We start from the raw sequence: 25,887 nt of genomic DNA, 5'->3' as shown, positions 1-25,887 counted from the left end.
AACAAACATTATCTCCGATATAAACTTGTAGTGTTACAGAATGTTGTCCTATTCTTGAATACTTGAGATCAAATGATATTACTGAATTCTTTTTGAAAAAAAAAAAAGGAACATTCTTACTAGGAATTCAGAGGCTTTAAAATAACTATCACCCCAAAGATCATATAATTCTTTATATGCATCCTTTGTATTGAAAGGAAAAGTAGAGAGAAGGCAAATCCAAGTTCATAAATATATTGGAAAATTTTATTCCTAAAGTTTATATACCAATCAATTATGATTTTTTTCTAATCTTCTTATATTGCAATTTTTAGAAGAAATCTAAATATTCACTTAAATATACATTGGCCAGATTTAACTTTTCAGCAGGACACGGGAAATTGGCTTCCCCAGTTGGGGTGGAGAATGATGATTAGATATAAATCTATCTGAATTATGTAGAATACTCAGCAGTACTGAGAGTATTTTAGTGATTCACACTATAACCATCAGGGTGCATTTCATCCCCACTAAATCATGGTTAACCAAAGCCAGATTCTACATGAATGTTCTTATGTATTTATAGAAATATGTTTTAAGGCAAAAGCTAATTTGTCTCTCACACTATAATAGTCTCTCTATTAGTAATTTTTTTCCTGTTTATAAAAAGGTATTCTCTTTGAACATTAATAAAAACTAAATATAATAGAGAAAATAAATATTCAAATACATAAGCTATTGTATTGATTGATTCATGTCTTCAGAAAGAATGATAGAAAGAAGCAGGTGTTTTGTTTTTTTTAAGGACTTTCAAAAAAATGGGCACGTTTCCCAGGATTTCTATTTCCTGCATATAATATGGATGTTTGTTTGTTTTTACAAGTTAACGGGACCATGCTCTGAAAAATCAAGTGGCTTGTGTTGGCATAGTTTTGTATGAAACCACTGGCATTTCTCTGGGGAGAAAGAGTTTACAAATTTTTAGCTATCAGGCAGTGGATTTTAATCTTTGTGCTAGGAAATATGACTATGGCTTTGAGAATTTTTCACTCATTGCTAACTTTGTGTAATCATTTTTGAAACTCCACATCTATGTCTAAAACAACAACAACAACAACGAAAAAGAAACAGGAAACAAAACAAAACAAAACAAAAACCCCTTCGGAAAGCTTTCCCTGAAGTTTGACTTTTCAGTTGCAAAGTGTAAAATAACTTTCTGAAATGCTTCTGTAAGCCCTGGTGGTGGGACGCTTTGTGGTTTGTTTGGGGAGATTTGGTTTTGTTTTAAGGAGGGGGTGTACTTTCTGGTGAAAGAGACAGGGGAAAGTTTTACCTGTCTGTCTCTCCTGTTGTGTGTGTGTTTTTTTTCCTCTTTCTTTCTTTTTCTTTAAAGATTGGTGATAAGGAATTCTAACTACTTAATGAGATGGGAGAGGCCTCACTCCATTGGAGTGGAGGAGTCCAGGTGGAAGTTGATGGATTGGACAGGTAAAGAGAAGAGTCCCGCCTCCTCATGCCTATAGTTGAGTATATATTAGGGAACCTAAAATTATGTACAGAGAGAGAAGGAGAGAGAGAGGGACTTGAGTTCTGTTATCTTCTTAGTAGATTCCTATTGTAAGGGTCCTAGAGGGGGTGGGGGGGTTGGCAAAATCCTGGAGCCAGAAGAGAGGACAGCGGCATTGATCAATCTTACAGCTAACATGTTGTACCTGGAAAACAATGCCCAGACTCAATTTAGTGAGGTAAGGATTTTAGATTTCAGTTCTTCATCTAGAGATGCTTTTTCATTTTTATTTTTTAAATGCAAGCTTATATATTTGTGGTTCTCATTTACCGAATAGAATGTTTTTATAAATTGTATATAGGAATCTCCTTTTCTTGGTTAATGTTTTCTGTGGTGACTGTAAGATTTTTATTCTTTAAGTAGAATATGAAAAAGTAGGAGAAAGGGGGAAAGAATAATTTCTGGGTGGTGTTATATTTGAAAAACCTAATATTCAGGAGTTTGTAAAATCACTCTTTATAGGAACAGACTACGCGAACAGGTCACATTCTGCTAGATACATTGAAATGACTCCTCTGTTGGGTGTTCACATATCAATAAGACGTATTAGTTGATTGTGTCTCAACTCAGTTAAGTTCTCAGTTTTATCTCCAGACTTCATCCTAAAAGCAAATGAAACTTTTTTTTTATTTTTTCAAAGTAAACAGGTGAGATTTTTAAAGCCATCTTTGTTTTGAATGTTATCAATCCAGAGACCCACCTAAACCCTGAGGAGACTTCAATCATTACGCTATTGTCTGGTGATGGACTTAGACTTTCACTGTGTAATGACAAAGTTATTTTGGAGTGATGTGTTATTAAATATGTACATGTGCAGACAAATAAATGTGTATTATAGTGTATAGGATTTTATTTAATGAATTAATGATCTGCCTCTCTGATCTCTCGTCAACGTTTGTCTCAGGGATTTAAATCACTGGGCGAAGGTATAAGAAAAAAACTCCTGAAGAGGCTGTAAGGCTTTGAGGAAGTTTTCTAAGGTTGAGGGAGGTCTAACAACAATATTAGTTTACATTCCTCAGAATAGAGCAGCTGTGTTGACACTAATCACATTGGTGGTGGGGAGTGCAGTGTGGAGAGAGCGAGTTCAGTGTTTCGGATGAAAATGCTTGCAGGCGAATGCTTGGAAAAGTAGACTGGGGTACTCAAATTGAGCTCCTTAAAATTGAAAATAAAATGTATAGTATTCTGGTGTAGACGGCAACAGGAAAGGGGAGAATCTAGCAAAGGACAGCAAAGCAGAGCCGGTGCTGTCATATTGACCCTGCTATTGTCTAGACACCTGAACTGTGTAAATATAACAGGGGAAATATCAAGTTATCTAATGAAGGAAAAGGAAGTGCCTATTTTCCATTAAAACATTCAGCGGGCTTGCTTGTCTTCAGTGGAGAAACTTGAGTTTCTTGTTTTACTTTAATATTGGAAGTTAGCTGGAAATGTTACCAAACAATTAAAAAAAATAGAAGTACCTTTTAAGATTATCTTGTTTCTATTTGATCCATTGCGGTTCAGCTTTAACCATTAAAAAATAAATCTGTCGGTCATATCATATCTGACTTTGTGTTTGTTCACGAGCTATTTCATGACCAGTGTGTATAAGCAGGCTGGAATTTGACTATGTGTGTCTGAGTATAATGGTGTAGAAGCAAATTTGGCTTAAAGATAGCTATAAAAAAAAGTATAAAGTTGATGTGAAAGAAATTATTATTTCTCCTGAAAGGATAAAACTGTGTAAATGCTGTGATTAGATGCTATCTGAAGGAATTACTGCCTTTTATGGAGGCAAAGAGTCATGTTGTATGTGAGAGTATTACATCCTTATGATGGAAGAAAATACATTTACATGGGTTTGAGTTTTTAAAAACTTGAGGTAAATGTATCGTCAGCTGCTCAAAAGGTAGCTGTCATTTGCTTTCTGTTGGAATGCTACTAGTGTACATAGAAAACATCTATGGAAAATATGGCTGAATTTCTCTCTTTCCTGCACCTTTTTGTATATTGCCACTATGAATGTCATATCCTTCTGCCAATCTCTGTACTACTCATTATTTAGGCATACCCTTCTGCAGTCTGTGTACTATGCATTATCTTTGTGGCTCAATTTCCATTCCATTCTTTTCTGTGTAAGGTTATGTTTAGTCCTCTGTAAAAATGCAGTTTTACATTTTAGTATATGAAATGCCTGGGAGCTCATGGCCCTGAGAATCCTGAAACTTAATACAAAGTTATAACGTTTTGGGACTCACCTTAAAGTAATGTTTATTAGTAATTGTCAATATGGAAAACAACCACCATCTACTATTATCACAGAAGAATTACTAAAAATTGGGCAAATTAAGAAGGAAAAGGCATGCACTAATTGTAGAGGACATGGACATGTGATGGATGTCTGGAAGCAGGTTGGTATACTTAAGAAAATAATAAACCTTGAGTAATGGAGCCACCTGTGATAGGAAAGACAAATGATGTTGTTACCTTACTGAAATAAAAACAGAATGTCAGAAAAAAAAATAATAAAAAGGAATGTGACTAACCATGAGAGTCAAAATTGTTTTAAAACTATAACCCATTCTCAGACTTCAAATATTTTTAAATGTTATTTGCAAGTAACGTCTATGTGTTGATAACTCAAAAATAATATAAGAACATTATTCTTCTGTACACCATTTTCCACAAATTTCCAGTTCCTTCTCCCCAAGCAGAGCTGGATTTTGGGAAGCTGTTAATGAACAGGGAAGGGTCTGGACGGGAAGAGAACATGGGCAGGATGTAACAGGCAGGGCTTAAGGTTCCACCCTTGGGTTACAATGGAGAGGCCTCAAGCAATCACCATGCCATTGTGCCAGGCTTGGAATGACACAGCCTCTGGGACTGGTATCAGACTTGGAGAGAAGCTCAGAAGAAAGGAAATACTTAATAGATTAAGTTTTAGCTCAACTTGCTTGCCAAAAACTGAGGGGTGCGAGAGAGAGAGAGAGAGAGAGAGAGAGAGAGAGAGAGAGAGAGAGAGACTCAAACTCCTCATTAGAAGGGAACTTTTATTTTTAAAAATCCCCATCTTGGGTCCTAGGTGATGAGGGAGTGGTACTTGGGTAAATGGGTAATTGTATTCTATAATTAAACAGGACTTGAAGGCCCATATATTGAAATACCTCTCTTTACAAGTTAAGGTTAATAATTTTTCTTTCTGTATTTGAGCTGTAGGCATAGAAATATGGCCCATTTACCTAACCTTTTATCTATAATACCAAGGAAAGAGAGATCTAAAAATGACTGTTGTGAAAGTAGACGCTCCAAAAATGTTTTCATAAAAAACTGATGTGCAAATCTAGTTGAGAGCAAAAAGAAAATGCTGAAGCAGGAGAATAAGCTCTCAGATTCCAGGTTTTTGCCATAATTGTCCTCTGGGCTTTCATGCTCAAGGGAGATAGTCTCTCCTGTCCCAATACTGTTTCCAAGGGCTGAATCATATTTTACATTTGCGGGTGGTTTTTCTCTTAATAGTTAACAAATGTATTATCTTGAGTTTTTCCATGTTGTGCTCCCGAGATGTTTAACACCTGAGGTACAAGCACAGTCGGTCAAAAACAGAGGTTGCAGATTTAATTCAGGTGTCAGTTGGGCTGTTCCTCACTCCATGCTGTGGTCTTAGATTGCACTTCTTGTTTTACAATTGGTTGCCCTCAAGCCCAGAGGGGACTGGGAGAAAGAGATCTTAGATCACAGATCATAGCTCATGCCTCCCTTCACTACTACTGGAAAAATGAGTGGTAGTAATAAATCACTTATCCTTTACCTAGATAAGGAAAAAGCATGTTTGGTTTGTTTTGTTTTTTAGAAGAGCAGTGATCCTCAACAGGGGTGTGGAGAGTACAGTAGGAAGCATGAATGAATGCCTGGGTTGACTAGAGCAACCAAAAATATATTGGTTGGTTTTTCCATCATATCACATACATTTTTGAATGCAAGGTTGCTAAAAATTTTCTTAGGCAATGAGATTATTCAAAATTTAGATCCTATATTTTGCTATTAAAAGCATACACATCTAAGGTGATGGTATTTATGTTTATCAAGGAAGTGTATGGGTCAAACTGTTAAGAAATATATTACTGCAAATATGCTCAAGCTTTCTTTGAGCTAGTATGATCCCTTGGGTGGGAACTGAGCCGATGGGATAGAGGGGGTTAAGTAAAAAGCCCTTCCTTCATAATATTATGGGGTTAAACTTTTTCCCTTGTTGCATACATTTTTAACTTCTAATTGTTGTATGTCAATAAATAAAGAAGAACAAACACAGATGCCATAAAGACATCTCAGTGAAAAATAACTTGGCGATTTCCATAAAAGGCTTACTATTTTGAAGATAAAAATGTATCAAGCGTAAGGGACTCATAATTTTCTTTCAAATGTATGATGAGAAAAAATTCAGAAGGCTGATATATCGCTATTGTCCAATGCCAATTTAGTGGACTGAGTTGCCAGTAAAGGATATCTGGTAAGGTAGTAAATTTTGGTTCTGGAAAAGAATGGATTGGTGTATCAGGATAAAACAGTTGACCCAAAAGTTAAGATATAAATTACATTCCTTACCTTCTCTTAAGAACACATTTTGGAGGCACAAGAAAATAGTAAGCATTGGTTTATTCATGTGCTACTTTTGTAAACATTTTATAATTTTCATTTATGCCTTTTAATTAAGTTGTAATATTCATAAACAGTATTATGGAGAAGAAACTTAGAAGAAAGAGCAACTTACCCTTTTTAAATAAATGTTTAGTTACATATGAGATGGCACATGGCTATAAAAATGAGTAAGAAACAGATCCTATACCAAGAAGTTAACAGTTTAGAGGTAATATATATGTTCATACATAACAGAGGACATATCTTCAGTGTCATATGAGAAATGTGAACAAAATAATTTAAAGGTAAGAGAAAGAGAATACCTCAGAGGAAAAGGATCAAGAAAGTCAACATATATATGAAGGATGCAGCTTAACTTGGGAGGACAGGTAGAGCTTTCTAAGTCCTAGAAATATAGGAGGGTACAAGGATTTCAGGTGAATAAACAAGCATCAGCAGAGGAACAGAGGTGGAGTGAACGCTGGTGCACTCAGAAATCTCAAATGGTTCAGACAAAATTGAAAGTATGAAAAAATTAGGAAATGAAGTTAGAAATGTAAGATAGAATGGCTCATGGAGGGCCATTGCACATTTAATCCAGTGACAATGATAAGCCATGGAAGGATTTTGAATAGAGGAGTGGTGTAATGGGATCTGTACCCTGGCCCACTTGGGGAGGATAAATGGCTTTGCTTAAGACTGCCTAGAAGTATAAACCATTTCCCTGCATTGCACATCGGCTGCCTGTTTTGCAAGAACATCCATCACTTCTGTTGGACCTTTGGAAGGATAGAAATGGATTGTTGCTAAAGTCTCATGTGACATGTGTGTTCTCTACCCATAACTCTCTTTAATAATTGCGGGCCCTGCCATGGATAAGTTGGGAATGGTTAGCCTTGGTTTGTCCTCATGTAATTATGTTCTATTCAAATATAATTATTAATAGCACCACATGCACTTTCAGAAGTGTATGGTCATCCTATAAACAAAGACCTCACTTTTCATTATTTTTCCCAATCCCTAACTCCAAAATGATAAAGTAATATAAGTTTGGCTGGAAACCACATAGAGTGATTTTGAAATCCAACACACAAACTATTTAGATCATTTCCCCCATAAAAAAATAAGCATTTTCTTACAATCCAGCCTTTACAGAGCTAACTAAGCACAGTCACTGTGCTAGGCACCATAAGGAAATCAGAGATTACTAAATTGCCGTCAGTGGCTCTGAGAATTCACATTCCTAGAGTGTACATAAGTGGTTTGCAAATGACTCCAGTATAAAGCAGGATGTAGTAAAACACACCAAAAGGTCTCAAAGACAGTGAAATGGCTTCAAACTGTTCATGGTGAAGATCATATTTCACATAGTTTGAGGATCAGAATTTAGCCCTCGAGGGGGGGGGGGCGGGCAGTGAGGGAGAAAGGTCATTCTGTGTAGAGGGTAGAAAATGAATAAAAATTCAAGGAGAACTATACAGGACCAGATAAAAGATCATGATATATTGACTTGCAAAGAGAATGTTGATGTAAACACTGATCTGTATTCATTACGTATGTCAAGATTTTGTAGAAACAGCATCAAAAGATGGTACGGGCTTTTATCTCACTAGAAGCTAGAACCTCTGCATATTTCGAAAGCATGGACAGTGTTCAGAATTTGAGATTCAAAACTTTGTCTGTGTGCTCCAGGGATGGTAAGTGGCATGATGCAGGGAGGGAGAAGATAACCCAAAGGATCCTTGGGCAGGTGAAGTGGAGGGTTTCCTGTTCTCATTCTTTAGGCTTCTACTACGACAGGTAAGATGCCTTACCCACATAGGAATTCAGTAATTACATTTTTACAAATTTAATCTAACCTGGGAACAAAATCCAGACTGACTCTCTATGTCAATTAGGATCAAGTTTATTTATCAAATATTCATCCTAGAATCAGGACAAGAAAACCTTGTTCTTTGGTCACTGCTCTAAATGCAAATAGTAACCCTGGAGCTAAATGTGAGACAATATATCAAGTATGACATTTGTCCAAGAATGAGAATTCCCAATTCTAATGGGGAAATGATAGAGCAGAAGCAGAAGTTAATGTCCCATTTAAGAAACAAACAACCCCTGGAATTAAACAAGAAATAAAAAAACAAAAATTGAGATCTTGGTATTTCAAATTTTAAAATATTTGCCATAAATTTTTACAAATTTCATTTCATGCAAGGATACACATTTGCATTTTAGATTTGAACAGAAATATTGGGCAAAGACATGTGTTTACCCATTTTAATATCCTCTCCTTTCACAATCTCCTTCATTACTTCCATTCCACCCAGGAAGAAAACGTAGGCAATTAAAGAGATAATAGTGGAGTAGGCCAGGATAGGTTGATGGGGGAGGAAATTCAGTGACTTGATTTAAAGGCAGAGGAAATAGGCATGAGGAAGAACTGGGCCCTCGGATAAATGAGGGATGTCCAAGCTTGTAACTCATTCCTTTCTCTTCCTCACCCACCAAATCCTCCACTTGCGCAAAGCAGATTTAGAAAAGTATCCAATATTGGCATGTGATTGTCCTACTTTTAACTCTGTGAAGACATTAGGGGAAACAATGAATTTCCACTAACTACCACATTGTTATACAACCTCCTTTGCAGAAATAAGTAGTGTAATGAAGTGTCTGTAAAGTCTTTTCAGAAATAGTATTGTATTCTTCCCCAGATTTTTTTTTTAAATTTGGACTTATAGTATAGCACCCCTATGCTATTCAAAAAGCATTCCTTCCCATCTTTTGCAAAACAACAACAACAAAAAAACACACACAAAAAAACTATGTCAGAAACTTCCTTATTCCATGTTTGATAATGACTAACTTTATAGATGCTAACTTTCTTTTCCAAAGACAAGCTAAGATAGGACTGTCCTGTAGGTTCAAGCTAAGATGGCTTCACAGGATAATATTCACTTGTCAAGTTAAAATTCAGTCAGTGGTGTCCAGGTAAGGCCCATGTTGGTTCTAGGTGAGGGAATAACTGGCAAGACTCAAACATGTTTGGAATGTTAGTGGATGTGTATAGAGTGTAAAGTGGTATCTTGTGCAAAATGTGTGATCTGAATTGCATCCCCCCTGTGTTTCTTAAATAAAATTAAAAAAAAAAAAAAAAAAAAAAAACTCATGAAAGCTGAAAGAGGGAATTTTGAGTCAAACTTATGGTGTGTTGCCAGAGACGGAAATTTATGAAACACTCGCGTCAGCTCTTCTGGAAACACTACAAAAGAAATTGCTCTACTTTCTTATTGGTGCTAAAGCCACTAATAGGTGCAGTTTAGTATAATACCCCCATGAGAATTACCACCCCCATAGTGAGCTTGCCTTGGAAAGAACTCTGTGCAGGCATTTTCTTTTTCCTTTTAAGCTTGCGCAAAACACCCAAAGGGGCCATTTCCAATCCAGGCAGTGATCTTTCTCAAGTTTATTCTTTCTCAGATCACAGAGACAATGAGGAATATGTCCTGTTTACTCAAATCAGTCTGGATTAGTGTCACTCTATTGATGGAGCCCGAATTAAAAGGAAAACCATTACCCTCTCAAAGGGCAGCATCAGATGTTTGGGGAATGGCTTGATTACTTTTAAATAGACCATGTGAAACTCTGCCACTGGACTAAGGCTGAGGACTCTACAAGACTGACACGGAAAATGGTTACACTGGGTGCAGTAACCATTTCTAAGCCTTAGGCCTGGGAAATTATTTCAATAGAAGATCCCAATGAGCTTGAAAGGCTGAACATCAGAACAGTGAGATTTCAGAAAAGATATTTACCCTGACTTCTTTCTGCAGCCCAACACCACCAACCAAATATTTATCTCCAGGACAAATCCTTTCCAGTTTATAATGCTCTGCTGGGGGCTACTTCGCCCTCCTAAACATTTATCAATCCTCCCCTGGTTCAGAATAACCCCCTCGTCCTCTGAACTCTTGTGCTTCTCTGCTCCTCCCTCATTACTGGCCATGATGACCTGATCCCTTCTTCCCATCTCTAGATTGGAGGCCCTTGGAGGGCAGAGGATGTGTAGTATGCTGGAAGGGTGTCTTCAGATAACACCGTAGCATGTTTATATATACTTTCAGAAATGGCTCTTTGTGACTGACCTGTGCAAAGAGCTATGCATTCACACACATTGTACAAACCCTGTCTCTGCCTGTATGCCATGATTCATATGCTTTTCCTTGACATCTCTTACGTGTGTGTGTGTGTGTGTGTGTGTGTGTGTGTGTGTGTGTGGTGCGTGGTGTGTGTGTGTGTGTAATGAGCCCTGGTAGGTATTTATTTCCATTATGCTTCAAATGGCAAGAACATTTTTAAAAGACAGGGCAGTTTCCTGAGTAAGGAATGGCTTGTACTCTAGCAGAGGTAAACAGTGTAAAGTGTGTGCTGCTTTCACTTAATTAATTACTCATGGGGACAGAGAGTGCGCTTGATTTAAAAAAAAATAAACTGAACAGATCAGATTTTTATCTGACTTTGCAGTCTCTGTTTAAAAGTGTTTACTTGCTTCCACACTGTTCCCCTGATTCGTTTTGTCCCCTGTATGTCTCTCCATCATCGCCAGAGACAAGGGTGGTTTGCACTGGCTGAATAAGCTTGATGATTCGCAAACACTTTCCCTTTTTTATTTTCAATGGTGTTATTACTAAAGGATGTCTGAGAAATCTTTGTCATGTTGCTCTTAAGATTGGTGTCCCAGTTTTTTCTTTTTTGCCTGTTCAAATCAGACACTAATGAGCTGTTGTAATTATTAAACGATTGATTGATAGTTACTTTCATAATGGGGTAAATAGAATGAAATGAATAGATGAGTGTCTTAAAGTAAGGCATGTCTTCTGCATGGCTGGAGACTCCGTTTTTATTTTGCAGATAAAAGTGACAGCTTAAAGGAACAGTCCAATGTTACATAAGTCACCATGTGTAATTACAAAACATAGTAAAAAACTAAAAACTTTAATTACCTCAATTATGATGGACAATGTATCAATCAGCAAAGAACTTGACAAGCAGAAGCAAATTGGAACTCATGAAACTGTTCCTCATTTGAATATGTACAGAGTAATAAGACTGAGACGCACATTCCTTGTTTCATGCTTCAGTTTTCCACTTGTAAATAATGGCTAGTGTTTTCCACCTCTGAGTGTGAACTTTGGAGTATGCGGAATGAAGTCATGAATTTAAACCATTTCCAAGAAATGATCTGTAAGTCTGATAAACTACAATCTAAGTTCCTCAAAACATGTGTTTGTAAGTGCCCTTAATTATGGCATTCTTCTAAAATGCATTCTGGCTAACTGGGCAGAAAATTATGGAATGTAAAGAAGGAAGGACTGATATGGTGGCCTATCTACCAGAAACAAATGTCTTACCATAAGCATTTTTCTGGGAGGTTTCTTTCCTAGGCAAACGTGCTTTGGCCACAAGCACCATCATCAGAAGGACGTGAATAATTATGGGATCAAAAAGATTCAGATTCTTATTGCTGACCTAGATGCATTATAAACAAAATGTAGACCACTAGGTAAACACACACACACACACACACACACACACACACACACACACACAGAGAGAGAGAGAGAGAGAAAAAAAAAATACTGCATTGGCACAAAAATGTGTATGTTTTGTTTTAAGGAAGTAGAAGCTCATTAATAAACTTCCCAGCTAGGTGTGAGCTATCAAGTATTACTCATTGCCTTGTGAGTGACAGGACTGGCTATTCTGCTACTAGTTCCCATAAAAGCTGAAGCTAAAAGCACAATTCCCACCTACCAAAACAAAGCAAAACACAAAGTGAAGGTCACAGAGATTACCTGGAGATGCGCTATAAGGTTCACCTGGCAGTAGTTTATAAAGAGGTGAAACCAGTCTGGAGACAGACTTCAGCATAAAAACCAATACTTCGTTGTGTTAGAATAGCAGAGACTTTCTGATAGTGGTTTTTATTTTGAAAGGTGCTACATGTATTTTTTTAATAAATATTTCCTGAGCATCTACTGTGTCACAGACACTGTTCCAGATATGACACTCAGCACTAAGCCTGCCAGATAAATGTATTCTCATAAATGTATGCTCTACCAGAGAAATCCAACATTAAAATTATTAATGCAAATAATTATAATTACATGACGCAAATGGAAAATTAGAGTGTTACGAAAATGTAAAACAAAGGAGAATACCTATCTGGTTAAAGAAGGCTTTCCCTGAGGGATGACAGTGAAGCTAAGGCTTCTAGGTGAGTGGGAAAGAGCATCCACAAACAAAAGGCTTGAGGACTGAAGGAGTTTTTCGCTTCTGAAAATTTGAAGAAATGCCTTTTTGGTCTTCCTTTAGTGAGCAAAAGGGTGTTTCCAATAGTGAAATATAGGCCATGTTAGAGACCTGGGACTTTATTTTAAGAGAATCGGAGCTCTCTCAAGTTATTCAAGCTTGGGAGTGATGTGATCAGATCTGCAGTGCATTTCAGGGGGTAGCTCCAAGGAGCTCGGTCTCTGACTCTTGGCAATTACACACATTCTAAGAATGGTTAAAGCTTTATATTCTCTTTAATAAATAGAAAATATTTTCTTTAGATATAAAAGAGGGAGGCTTGCTTTGAGTGTAACTTTTAGATAAAAATTCCAGTCAGACATTTGAGTGACTCCGATTTACTTAAGAAAGTGACTTCTCTAACCAGACTGACTGGTTTCACATTTGGGCTCTGCCACTTACAACCTTGAGCAAGTTACTTAAGCTAGTGGAGCTTCAGTTTCCTCATCTATGAAATATGTATACAACCTGGAATAATAATGCCACCTTGCTTGTGAGGATTAACTGAGTAAATACATGCAAACGCTGAACACCATAAGGAACGTAGTAAGGAATCAGAGTATGCATCATAATAGTAGTAATAACACCTACTATTATTTTGCTATAGAGGATTGAATATGGATGTTTCAGATTTTTACGTAATTTTCATGGTCAGGATTGAGATGTCTTCCTTTCAGATCATGGGAGCAAAGCTATCCCCTGTGAGAAAATGTTCATCACATTAAATCACACCATTGTTTTAAGTCATAATTTCTGATATGGACTAGACAGATACATTATCAAAATTCTTTTTAAATATTTTAGACTCACTTGAGAAACCAACATAGCATTAGTGATGAACTTGTAAAGTCACCACGGTATCATTTCCATATAAATGGCCTAAAATTCATTAAAAGTTTTCATGATTGTACTTTCTCTACTTAGTGTTATCATGTCTGCTAAATAAATCTATCAAAACAGTGATTTTATAGATTGAAAATGTCCTCAAATGTAATTTTGTTCCAACTTTAATATCTCCTGGTTTACTTTAAAGAAACTAAAACTGTATTTTTTTCCTATTACCTGGATCAAGAATTTCTGAATATTGAAATTATACCTTTCTGTTTTCTGCTAAGCCCAATGCTTCCCTGGTATGTAAAATGATGTAGGTTTATTTCTGAATTGAGATGCTCATGATTTTAATTTTGTTCATTATTACTAGAAGGGAGTACTTATTGAAATCATAGAATTTTAGTTTATTTTTCCTTAATTGAGCTCTACACAGTATAATTTAGCTACTTTTGGATCAAGTTTTAACTTTAATACATTTCAGCTTCTTGGCTTTTCAAATACTATGTCTTCTGTTGGTTGACATTGTGGCCACCTCATCAGCCAACTTTGTTTTTATTTATCTCATCTGCTTTGTCTGGTGCTGGTTGGGGCTTTTAGAAAACTCTCTCCTAGGTTATGGAAACTTGGTTCTCAAAGGAATCTTGACACTTTGTATCAGAACATAAAACATTTTGGTAAACAATCTGCCTACTGTCTTTCTAGGTTTGTATGTGTGTTAATTGCTTTACTCTTACATATGGTTTATTACAAGGCTAAATGTATTTTATCCGCAACATTCACTCTTTTAGGATCATTTGAACTACAAAAGAAGTGAAATATTTTACATATAACAAAATCTGGTTTTGAGAAAAATGTGATGCTAAATAAATTCTTAAGATGGAAAGTAGGTACTTTAACTTGACACTATAACACAAATATATTCTTGACCTTGAAAGGAGCACTTTAAGTCAATTGTGTTTAATTCTAGCATAAAACAAACTATCATTCTCGGAGGTGAGGCAGGTGGTAGGAGACGAAAAAATGACAAGTATTTCTCCCTAAGGCAGTGCTTGTTGAAAAGTCACTATCCTGCTCATATTTGTGGATGAAAATGTAGTACTGTCTGCCAGAGAATACTCCAAATGAATGTTTTGTAAAGCCAGTGTCATGGAGAACACTGTTTTCTTTTCCCAGAAAGGGCTTTAGAATGTTCACAAAAGCTCCTCCATGAAACCTAAGGTGAAAGGTGATATCAGCCCAGGAAACTATATATGCTGCCTGAAACATTTGAAATGTCTACATTTGGCTGGGCCAATCTGTATAAAGAAAAAAGTTATCTTCTTTAAAATCATCTCATGGCATTTTAAAATAGCTTTGCAGATGAGCATGTGCATTTCTACAAGAATATTAGAATTGGCTCACTGTTGAACTTGATATCAGAATCAGTCTCCTGATAGCTAAGACCCTGGTTGCTCCAGGACCTGGCCCAGGGGTCCACAGCACATCCGTGGCAGTTGAGACTTAGACCCCATCATCCAGTCTTTTTCATAACTAGGATTATTCAGAAAAGTAAGGAGTGCTGAAGGATGTACAAACCCCTAGCCTCATATAACAGTCAGTGAATGCTTTTAAATATAATTTCTACCAAATGAAATGTGGGCAAGTAATTATTTCCTGTGATAAGGGAACATCTCAACTGAGGTAAATAAAGTGTGATGATATATCCCAACAGTAACCTCTCCTATCCCTGATTTGGCTCTCATTCCCATTTTTTAACATCTGACCATGTATTATTGGCTATTATTGCCATGTGGCCATAGTTAGTTATTATAGACAGTACTATCTGGGAAAGAGAACTTATAATATTCCTCTTATACAGATAAATCAGAAGAGTGATATTTTCAGAAACAAATTATTTCTAAGTCCCTGTTTCCATTGTACTGATCAAATGATTTGATTGGAATCCTTTCCTGATGTTAAATCTCTTTATAGGAGTGTAAGTGCATCATCAACTTTAAATAAGTAGAAATCCAGGTATTGAATATTGAGTTTTATTTACAGCAATATATACTTATACAGTATTTCGGAGTTGCTGAGAAGAGAATTTGGGCTTGTGCTATATTCAGAATTTAAGATTATTAAACTGTGTAATCCACAGGGGGGAGGGAGACATAAAATGAAACTGAAGAAACTGAATTTATAGGGCACTTTTAAAGCAGTGAGCAGTCAGGAAAAAAATCTAATCTTTTATAGTGTTATTTTAATTTTAAGCATCCAGATTGAATTTTATTGAAGAAATAAGTCAGTCTTTAGATGGCTATGAGAATGAAAATGGCTTGGGGAGGGAGAATGGGGGATAAAACCAAATAAGAAAATACTCTTCCTAGATTTGGCTATGGTAGTTTTACTCATTTTTTGTTTTAATGATGAGATTCAGCCTTTGGGTGTACCTACACTTATCATACCAGCTTCATATTTCAGAATATCCCCAGGCAGTTCTGTAAGTACGTGAAATATGCTAAGTCTCTGTGACCAAAATGTGTTTGATCCTTTCTGTGGTCAGATTAGCCAGTCTGTGATGAACTGAATATATTCCAGCTACAGACGTTGGTAATTTTCCTGGGTCAAGGAAGTAAGTCTCCTATTTCAAAATTATTTCCTAGGCAGTTGATTGTTTTACTTTATCAGGCTTACCATAATATCAGACAATTTGTAGTCATTTTCATCTTTTATACTTCGTGGAAATAAGACTACTACTTTTGCAGATGTGATGGGAGAAATAGAAAACATTTTTCATTCATCCCATTCATTCATTTATTCATTCATTGACTGTAAAGTATATTAACGCTATTCTGAGATCAAGATACCTAGTGGTTAGAAATGAACAATCTACTTCCTATTTTATTTCAAATATTCTAACAGTTTTTGTTACACGAGAAATACATGGGACATCAGGGACCCTCATAGAGTTCTTCCAAGGGCATTTTTTTGACTGATATGGAAGTGCCCTGTTCTGACTTCTGAGCCTCTTTTATTTGTCATTGTAAATAGGCATTAAATTAGCATCTCAGCTCCGTGTTTATGGAAATACTTACAGTAAAGAAGGGGCACAAGGACTGCTCCTTTCACCCCAGCAGCTTCCCTTTGATGGGACATAAAGGACAAATATTGTGTACATTCACCTGGCACAGAGCAAGCTCCTCAGGCAAGCAGAGTGCCACCACCAAGAGCCCTGCGTTTGGTTTCATGCTCTGCTGTCACCATTTTGGCACGCTTCATAATTTATGAACCAGAGGCCCTGCGTTTTAATTTTGCAATGAGCTCTGCAAATTATTTTGTAGGTCCTGCCCATATAACACTTGTTCTTTTTGGCTGTGTTGGTCTGTCGTTGCCTCCAATCACACGTCGTCAATATGTCCACTTTCTCTTCAAATAAAAAATATAAGCTAATAAACTTTTATTGATGCTAACGAAATGGTTTTTAAAATTATCTTCAAAAGTACTGTTTCCTATGGTACGTTCATGACATTGATTTTTAATAAAGCTGTGAAAAGTATCCAAGTAGATTTCTAATAATACAACTTTTTCTTTGGTGGGTTTGTTGTTATTTATGTTTGGGGCCATGTAATTCATAGTTAGTAGTTTGGGTTTTATGCTTTTTTATTTTTATTTTTTAAGATTGTTGAGTATACTACTTGGCTTATGTTTTTTTAAAGTAAAAATTTGCCCTGACCAGTTTGGCTCAATGGATAGAGCGTCGGCCCGCAGACTGAAGGGTCCTGGGTTCGATTCCGGTCAAGGGCATATGCCTGGGTGACATGCTTGATCCCTACTAGGGGGCATGCAGGAGGTGGCCGATCCATGATTCTCTCCCATCGATGATGTTTCTATCTCTCTCCCTCCCTCTCCCTTCCTCTCTGAAATCAATAAAAATATATTTTAAAATAAATAAATAAGGTAAAAATTTGAAAAAAAATTCAATTGAAATATGTTTTTCAATTTTTTACCTTGGATAGTAAGCAGCTGTTTTGCCCAAGCCTGAGTAATCGAGCTTTAAGTTACAAATGGAGGCATTTGCTTTGGAAGCTTATCCTGTTGTGGTTATGTAAGATATTGCGCCTGGAACTGTATGGAATTAAAAATGATGGCACTCAAAATCATATTATTAATCACTTTTAGAAGACAGTTTCTGCTGTTTTTGCGCCACCCAACATGTTCAGTCCAGGGGTCTCCTTTGTGCCTCCGGGGTAAATGGAGTTTTCATTTTTCTTAAGAGAAGCACTGAGTGTTTGCTCATTGGCTTTTAAAGCTGGGTCCCAATACTTTACTCTTTACACATATTGAAAAAAAAATTCAAAGGGCCATGTTTCTTTGTTCTCATCCAAGCCCACAATTAGCTGAAGTTCCATTCTGTGTAGCTGGAAGGAAGAGGAAAGGGGTGGCCCAACAAGCACTTTACTGCCTGTGAGAAAGTGCTCCTCCAAGTTTTTGTCCTTTTTGTCAGGGACGGCTGCCTCCCTAATTGTACTGCTGTAGGGAAGCGCGTGCCTCTGGGAGCATGGTCTGATTCCCACAGGCCATCAGAAGCACTGTGTATACTGACCCTTCATGTGAACACAAATAATAACTTTTCAACCCCCTTCCCCGGCTCTTGCCAAGGCCTTGGAAACCTCACAGCTTTCCTTTGGCCAGGGGTTTGGATGCTTTGTATGGGTCTCAGGTTGTATTGTTTTTTCTCCTCTAGTTGTCTTACCTCCAGTTTTGCTGCACTTGTCAATTGAGGAAACAAGGTGGAGGAGAGGGGAGGAATCGATGTAGAAGTCAGAGGGGAGAAAAGGCGCGACAAACAGCTGCTCTTGTCAGCATGGGGATAAGTGTAAAGAGATTAATAGTCATTTGAAGAGCAAATGGGGACGTGGCATTCGGCAGTGGAATGCGAATGTATAAATGTACTGGAATGAGCAGGCGACCGTTAACATTTAGACAGATGCTCTCTGGACTGAATGGAATGGCAGAGTCCGTTTGTCCTCCCACGTGAAGTGAAATGCAGAAGCCTTAGTAAAATACTTTTACTCAACGTTAATTTAATTCAATTTTTTTAAGCATCTATTTCTTTGTGAGTTTGTCTGACTTAGTCTGGAACTCTCAGAGTTATACAGGGTAGGGCAAAAGTTGTGAGAACACCAAACAGAGTTTATTCTTGCATTCTTATTTATTAATTGCTGAATTTTCCATATGAACAACTGTAAACCTCCTTTTGCCCCACCCTGTATATCAACTGAAGAGCCAGGCAACTCTTTTCCTTTATAAAATAGGAACCACAGTACCACAGAACTGCCGCCTTCTTCTTGTCTTCGGTTTGTCTTCCCTTAGTTAAGTGGTGGTAACAGTGAGATTTCCGTGTTTCAGAAGGTCTCACAAAGGGAAAACGGTACACTAGGCCCTTCTGGAAATGTGTCCACTTTGACTCAGGTTTAGGAGTGACTGTCAGGTTTAGTGATGACTATTGTGATGTTGTGGGCAAGGCCCTAGACATGGAATCAGAAGATTTGGTTTCAGAATCCCCATTCTTTGCTTATTAGCTAATGCTTGAGCAAATTACTCCCCTTCTCTCATAGTCATACAGTAAAGTTGTCTTGCAGATTAAATTAGAAGAAATTCATTCTTTCCATTAACATCTTATTGAGTCCCTCCTCTGTACTCAACTCTGTTCACATCAACATCTCTGGCAGAAGAGCTGCATGAGCGAAAGGACTTCTAAATTACATCCAACATAGAATTTTAATCATCACTATATTGTATTTCTCTTACACATATTCTATTCTATAGAAAATAAACTGCTAGGAAATGAAAGGACAGATAAAAAAATAGGTTGTGTTTGGATGATATGCAGGCATGTCACCTTTTAAAATATCTAGGTGGCTCTCTCTAACCCTACTACCCATGCCCTCCAGGCTTTATGAAACCAGCCTTTGGGGGAGCACTGGATACCCTGGGACAAATTTAGAATTACAAAATGATATAATGTATATGCCCCATATACAATAATTTGATGCTTAAATCCCCTCAAGAATATGTCTACCCAGTGGTCTTTCTCATTCTGAACACCATACAGAAGGAAAGAAAGGAAAGGGAGAGCAGGCCGTATTCATTTGTTTTAAAGAATTCCTAAGCAGCTACTCAGTACTGGGTACTTTTGGCCTCATTTGTGAATAAGCATATTCTACTTTTTTAAATTAAATATATCGGTGTGACATTGGTTAATAGGATCATATAGATTTCAAGTGTGGATTTCTATGTTATAAGATCTGTATATTGCACTGTATGTCTACCCCCTAAAGTCAAATCATCTTCTGTCGCCATATATTCTACTTTCAAATACTCTTGGGAAGACCACAGTCTCCAAAGCCACATGCTAAGAGGCATTGATCTGTTCAGATCAGTACCACACAATCACACACACGCATGCCGGAGACGTTTCTTATTTCTGATTGTGTGACACCAATTGGACATTTTACCTTGAACATTAGGGACCTGAGGTGGAACTCTGTAGAATGCATGCACTGAATGATGCCTTTTTTGAAGCAATGATCTGCAGCTTAAATGGCTAACATTGAGGTTTCTGGGTGTCCTGCAGCCACAGTACACGAACCTGGGGCTCCTGAACAGCATGGACCAGCAGATTCAGAACGGCTCCTCATCCACCAGCCCCTACAACACAGATCACGCGCAGAATAGTGTGACGGCACCCTCGCCCTACGCGCAGCCCAGCTCCACCTTTGACGCCCTCTCGCCATCACCTGCCATCCCCTCGAACACTGACTACCCGGGACCGCACAGCTTCGACGTGTCCTTCCAACAGTCCAGCACCGCCAAGTCAGCCACCTGGACGGTAAGAACACCCAGAGCTAATAGATGGGCCATTAAACCTGACCCCCAAGTACCAGCGTCATCTTCAACACCCCCATGGATTCCTCCCCATCCAAAGCTGAGTGATCCATATTGGCATGATGGAAAATTTCTCCCTGTCCTCTAGGGACATTTTGTTCTTGAATATTTAATACTGAACCAGACACAGAAAATGTGCCATTGAGTAGGAGAAGCCCCGATCTGAGAACCGAAGGCTGGCTCCTAGCAATTTCAGCCTGTGTGTTCTTGCCTGGCTCATGCTGTTGGGAGGTCTTTTGTGTGAAAATTTTTTTGAAAAGTGTAAAGCATTATGCCAACAAGAATGATCATAATCATAGGATATGTGTCTGCAGTCCCCTGAATGGAGGATGGTTACCAGGTTTATTATTTCAAAAAAAGTAAACATTAAGGTGTGATTTTTTTAATGAATAAAATCACAAACACAGCATCTATAACAAGAAATTAAAATTTCATTTACTAAGGAGGGGATAAATTTGTTTATACATGTAGGTTCTATAACATGGATTATAATTTATTCATACATGTATATTTATTACTTAGGAGCATTTTTCCCAAAAGGAAACCTCTAAAACTATCAGAGCCCGGAACTAGTCCAAAAATATTCTGATTTAAAACGCTGAAAAAAAAAAACCCACACACCTTTTCATATATAGCTTTTATAGGAAAATATAGAAATATTTTTAAAAATTCAAAAGGTACGCCGAAACCGGTTTGGCTCAGTGGATAGAGCGTCGGCCTGCGGACTGAAAGGTCCCAGGTTCGATTCCGGTCAAGGGCATGTACCTGGGTTGCGGGCATATCCCCAGTAGGAGATGTGCAGGAGGCAGCTGATCGATGTTTCTCTCTCATCGATGTTTCTAACTCTCTATCTCTCTCCCTTCCTCTCTGTAAAAAATCAATAAAATATATTTTTTTAAAAAATTCAAAAGGTACAAGAATGTTCAAAGTTTATTTTGTAATGGATTATAATATGAATAGAGCTCAAATAAAAGGGAGGGGACTGACAAGACTGGTTTCAACCGATTGATCAAAGACTGCCCAATCCCAAAGTGGTGTGCATGTTTGTTAAAAAATTTAATGTTTGCATGGATTATAGAAATGCTTCCAAATATCATCATCTTGTTGAGAAGTAGCTTTAGAATTGTCTTAACAGTTTTTTCCTCCTCATTGGAAATCAGGTTTCTTGGGGAAGCAGTCTCTTTTTGTGTTATAGTATCCTGCTCACTGCAGGTGTTAATCCAGTGAACAGAGTTTATGTAATAATCTGCACTCGTAACATTGCGTGCCAACATAATTTCACATGTGTTCTCATTTTGACCTCACTTCTGTGTGAGCCAGGTGGGACATGTTGGATAACTTCCATTTTACTTGTGAGGAAAGCTAAAGAATGTGGAGGTTAGATGACATCCCTAAGTTACAGAGGCTTTTGTGTAGCCAGACCTATTTCTGATTCTGCCCCCCCCCCCCACTAGATTGATGTGCTTTCTTTCCTCATCATTTCACATCAGGATGTCCCAAAACCATTTAAAAATTTGTTGTAGGGCTTTTCTTTCATGGTTTGAGAAGCGGTTCTGTCGATATTTCAACCATAATGTCTACTAGCTTAACACTTGATCTTCCCTCCATGTGTTATTCATCAACTGTGTCATAATCTTTAATCTCTTTTATAGTAATAATCCTGGTGTTGGACACTAAAGGTGAGTAAACGTAGAGTCCATAGACCTCAAATAAGCATCGGTTGGTCAATGGAAGTGATCTTTTGCTAAAGAACCAATCAAATAACCATTTTATAAATAGAGTACTAATGTTTTTAGAAGAAGTGTCAGCAATTGGACAGTTACAATCACTGTTGTTCAAGGCTAACTGTATTTTGTTTGGCATACTCAGGCAGAGTTCTACTATATTAAGTGTGGGCACATCTGAAGGGATAGTGGGCATATTGGGCCCCTAAGTCATTAATCACTTCTCTTGTAAAATGGTTTAAGAACTTTGGGGATGGAGCTTGATACAGGTACAACATTATATCAATCTTCTTCCCTCTTCCCTTCCTCAGTACCTCCTCATACAGAAATCTGAAGATTTCTTTTTTCAGATTTAGCATAACCCTCAACTATCTTTAATCATAGCCTGTCTTTCATAGAAGTAAATTATATCACAAAGAAACGTTGAAGATTTCTACCAACATGGTCAGTTAAAAAGAAAATAAACATTTTGCAGAACACCCTAGTAGAATTTCCTGATGTGGCAACAGTGAGATCAGTACCCCAAGAAAGAGGGTAGGAACTGTGGTAATGGGAGCAGAGCACAGGGCAGAGGCCAGAAAGCCAGGATTCTTATTTGGATTATCTTTGTGACCTTAGCCAAGTCACTTCATCTCTCTAGAATTCAGTCTGTGTCCCAATAAGGAGTATTGTGAATGTATTTTATGCAGTAAAATATTCAGCTAAAAATTGTTAAATTTATAAATTTAATGTTTATGTATTTTCCCACAATAAAAAAAAAAAAAAAAAAAAAAAAAAAACATGAACCTAAAACAGCTGGGAACCAACTTCTTGGTTACATGGCCCATAAATTCCTTTTTGGTTAAAAAAATGATTATGGTGAAACCTACTCTCTTTCCTTAAGGTGAGATAGTATTAATAATGAGAAAACACACACACACACACACACACACACACACACACACACAGTTTTTAGAAGGACAGGTTCTCATGAGATATTTGGCCTGCCATTAATGAATGACCTTGGTTGAGCTATTTTATCTTTCGTTGGTTCAGTTGTGTATAATCTACTCTATAAATTTTACAGAATAAGGTGATTGAATTAGAGGTCTTTTTTTTCCTATGACTGTATCACATGGTGTTTATGTTTTTATTAGTTTTTTCTTGTTTACAATCAAATTTACTTTAGGCCCAGATACATACATTTCTTCTGAATCGAAGGCTCGTTAATCTTTATCTGAGTAGCTGCTGAAATCACCTAAAAAGATATAAGTTCTCAACCTTGCACACCAGTGTCTCATATACAGCAGCATTTGACCCTTTGAGTCAAATTATGTATCCTCACATTTATACATAGACCTCACATTTTTAAAGTGTTTTCTTATAGGTTTATCTTATTTAAACCTCATAACCAAGGCTATTATCCCCAGTCTTATTAATGAGGAAACATCTAGAAGTAATGGTTCATGTCTAATACTCAGCCAAGGAGGGAGAGGAACCCAGGCCATCTCACTCCCAGGCCCTCTCTCTCCACTGTCCTATCTAGACTGTCTTCCCTCTTGATTAATAGAAGGCAGGGATGTACAGGGACCAGTGGGCCCCATGGAGTATGGAGCAGATGTTAAAGGACACTGTAATGCCATGTTACACAACATCTATTTTTTAGGTATCTCTGCACTTTAAAACAATTTTTCAAAATAAAATACTATATTTTAAAACTTCCCACAAACTGGAAACAGCAGAAGCCACTGTCACTAGGAAGAGGCCACACTTATTGCACAGTATTCTGCTGATACTTCAATAACAATCTTTTTAGTATCATTTTATCACTTGTCATCCTTCTGTGTTGAGTTTTCTCATTTACTTTCTGGTTTACTTAGGATTACTGCCAAAATATAATTAATGTATTTAAAGCATATATGCATATTTTATTTGCTCTCTTTGTGTTTTGAGTAACAAGTGTGGTTGTGTTTCCAGTTGCAGAAAAATATGGTATTTTATTTTAAACTTCTTCCAATGAAATAAAGCATGATAATATTCCATTTTCTCTATTTCACATGCACACACACACACACACACACACACACACACATATCAACACTGAGTTTATGATTTAGTTTCAGACTTTCTTATTATGTCTACAGTGTAATTGCCACTAGTTAGCAAAGCCTACCATTTAATTTAATGGATTGCCGGTCCAGCATTGTAGCCAGGAGTCATCAGTCAGAGGACAGTTAACAGAATGATAATTTGGAAATGGCAAGGAACTTGGGTGCAAATTTTAACCTTGAAATTTACTAACAGCACATTGGGACATGCCCAAAGAATTCAATCTATCTAAACCTCCCTTTCTTCACCTACAAATGGAGATGTTAATACTTTTCTTATCACGAGGATTATATGACATGTATAAGGATACCTACCAGTACCTAACTAGTCATGGGCACACAAATGTTTAGAGAGTCTGAGTTTGAATCCCTTTGTTTCATGAGTTTGTTAAAGTTTTGTTGAGGGTTCATTTGTACAAGTAATAATCTGAAATAATGCAAAGCAAAATTTTGTCTACTTTTTTTTTCTTAGTGCTTTTGGGTTATTAACATGCATACGGCAGTCTCCAGGGACTGTGATAATGTCCACTATTCAAATATATGAATAGATGACAGGATAAGAACAGGCTCTTCCATGGACAGACTTCAGGCTGGCTGTGCTCCTGTCCTAAGCCTGCCCAAGCAGCTCAAGGATGGGCCCTTTACAGATTTCAGGATCTGTCGACTTTGGCATTTATTTCTCATTTTTATTTTGCTTTTTATTATTTTTACTTTTTTTTTTTAATTGATTTCAGAGAGGAAGGGAGAGGGAAAAAGATAGATAGAAACATCAATGATCAGAATCATTGATCAGCTGCCTCCTGCACGCCCCCTACTGGGGATCGAGCCTGCAACCAGGGCATGTGCCCTTGACCAGAATTGAACCTGAAACCCTTCCGTCTGCAGGCCAGCACTCTATTCACTGAGCCAAACCACCTAGGGCTTATCTCTCATTTTTTACCTTCCCCTTAATGTATGGGGATACCTTTTTTATTCCCCAAGTTAAATAAAAGATAACAGTGAGCCACTGTTGTTGAAGAGTCAGCATTTTCATTTGTGGTAGCAAAGTACTGTAGACAGCCTAAACACTCCCCAGGGGAAAACTGGTTCAATGAACTGTGGCGTATCCACATGGCAACATACTCTATGTCCATTTAAAAGAATCTCAAGTGCTGATCTGCAATGCTTTCGGCATCGCTAGTGAGAAAAAGAGAAGCTTTCCATGGCACCTGCTTGAGAACTGAGAGTATTGGAAAGGACACTACTTCTGGGGCAGAGTGTTTTCCTTTGCTCTAGTGGAGAGGCCTGTTTGTGAATATAGGTCAATCTGTCTTGATTATTGGACTCACCGTGCACTTTTGTCAGTTTGAGAGCTGTTTTTTCACAACATGCGACGCACAGTATTATCTGTGTGCAGGTACTGAAAATCCTCAGGTTAGTGTCTTTTTGTTACACTAACTTTAAGACAATGACCTGGCCTTGGGATGTATGATCACTTTTTGCTATTGCGTCTTTCTTCCTTCATAGACTTCAAGATCTTAAAGAGCAGGCATTCGGTGCCAAGCACAAATTCCAACATACGCTAGGCCCTTAATAAATATTAAGAAACTTTATTTTCCCCTAACGGTTAAAGGAAACAATTCTAGTTCCAAGAAGTGTTCCTCAGTTCTGATCGTGATTGTTAACACCAAAGTCCATGACTTTGGTCCCTTTGGCCTCTACCCAAGACTTATAGAGAGCATTCTTCCTTTGCCTTTGCTAATCATGTTAGCCTCGTGTGGCGTTCAGAGCCTTGAAGAATCTGGCTTGAGCACGTGGAGAGTTT

At 37.5% G+C, this 25,887-nt stretch overlaps 1 protein-coding gene across 6 annotated transcripts in view; it reads left to right on the top strand.

The window, feature by feature from the left end:
- The first annotated feature begins 1,538 nt into the window (after positions 1 to 1,538).
- Positions 1,539 to 25,887, top strand: part of TP63 (tumor protein p63) — a 99,513-nt gene continuing 75,164 nt past the window's right edge. For 5 of the 6 annotated variants that reach the window (XR_004973844.1, XM_036347614.1, XM_036347617.1 and 2 more), the window contains exons 1-2: positions 1,550 to 1,724; positions 19,962 to 20,216. Coding sequence is in view for 5 of the 6 variants with exons in the window: in XM_036347614.1 (XP_036203507.1) it covers positions 1,683 to 1,724; positions 19,962 to 20,216 (297 nt within the window). In the remaining variant the exon portion in view is untranslated. Of the gene's footprint in view, positions 1,725 to 19,961; positions 20,217 to 25,887 lie in introns of all 6 variants that reach the window. The other variant, XM_036347616.1, reaches the window with a different exon arrangement.

Source organism: Myotis myotis, unplaced genomic scaffold, assembly GCF_014108235.1.
Source record: "Myotis myotis isolate mMyoMyo1 unplaced genomic scaffold, mMyoMyo1.p scaffold_m19_p_2, whole genome shotgun sequence".
NCBI lineage: Eukaryota > Metazoa > Chordata > Mammalia > Chiroptera > Vespertilionidae > Myotis > Myotis myotis.
The sequence above is the reverse complement of the archived record's forward strand: the minus strand, read 5'-3'. Positions and strand labels throughout refer to the sequence as shown.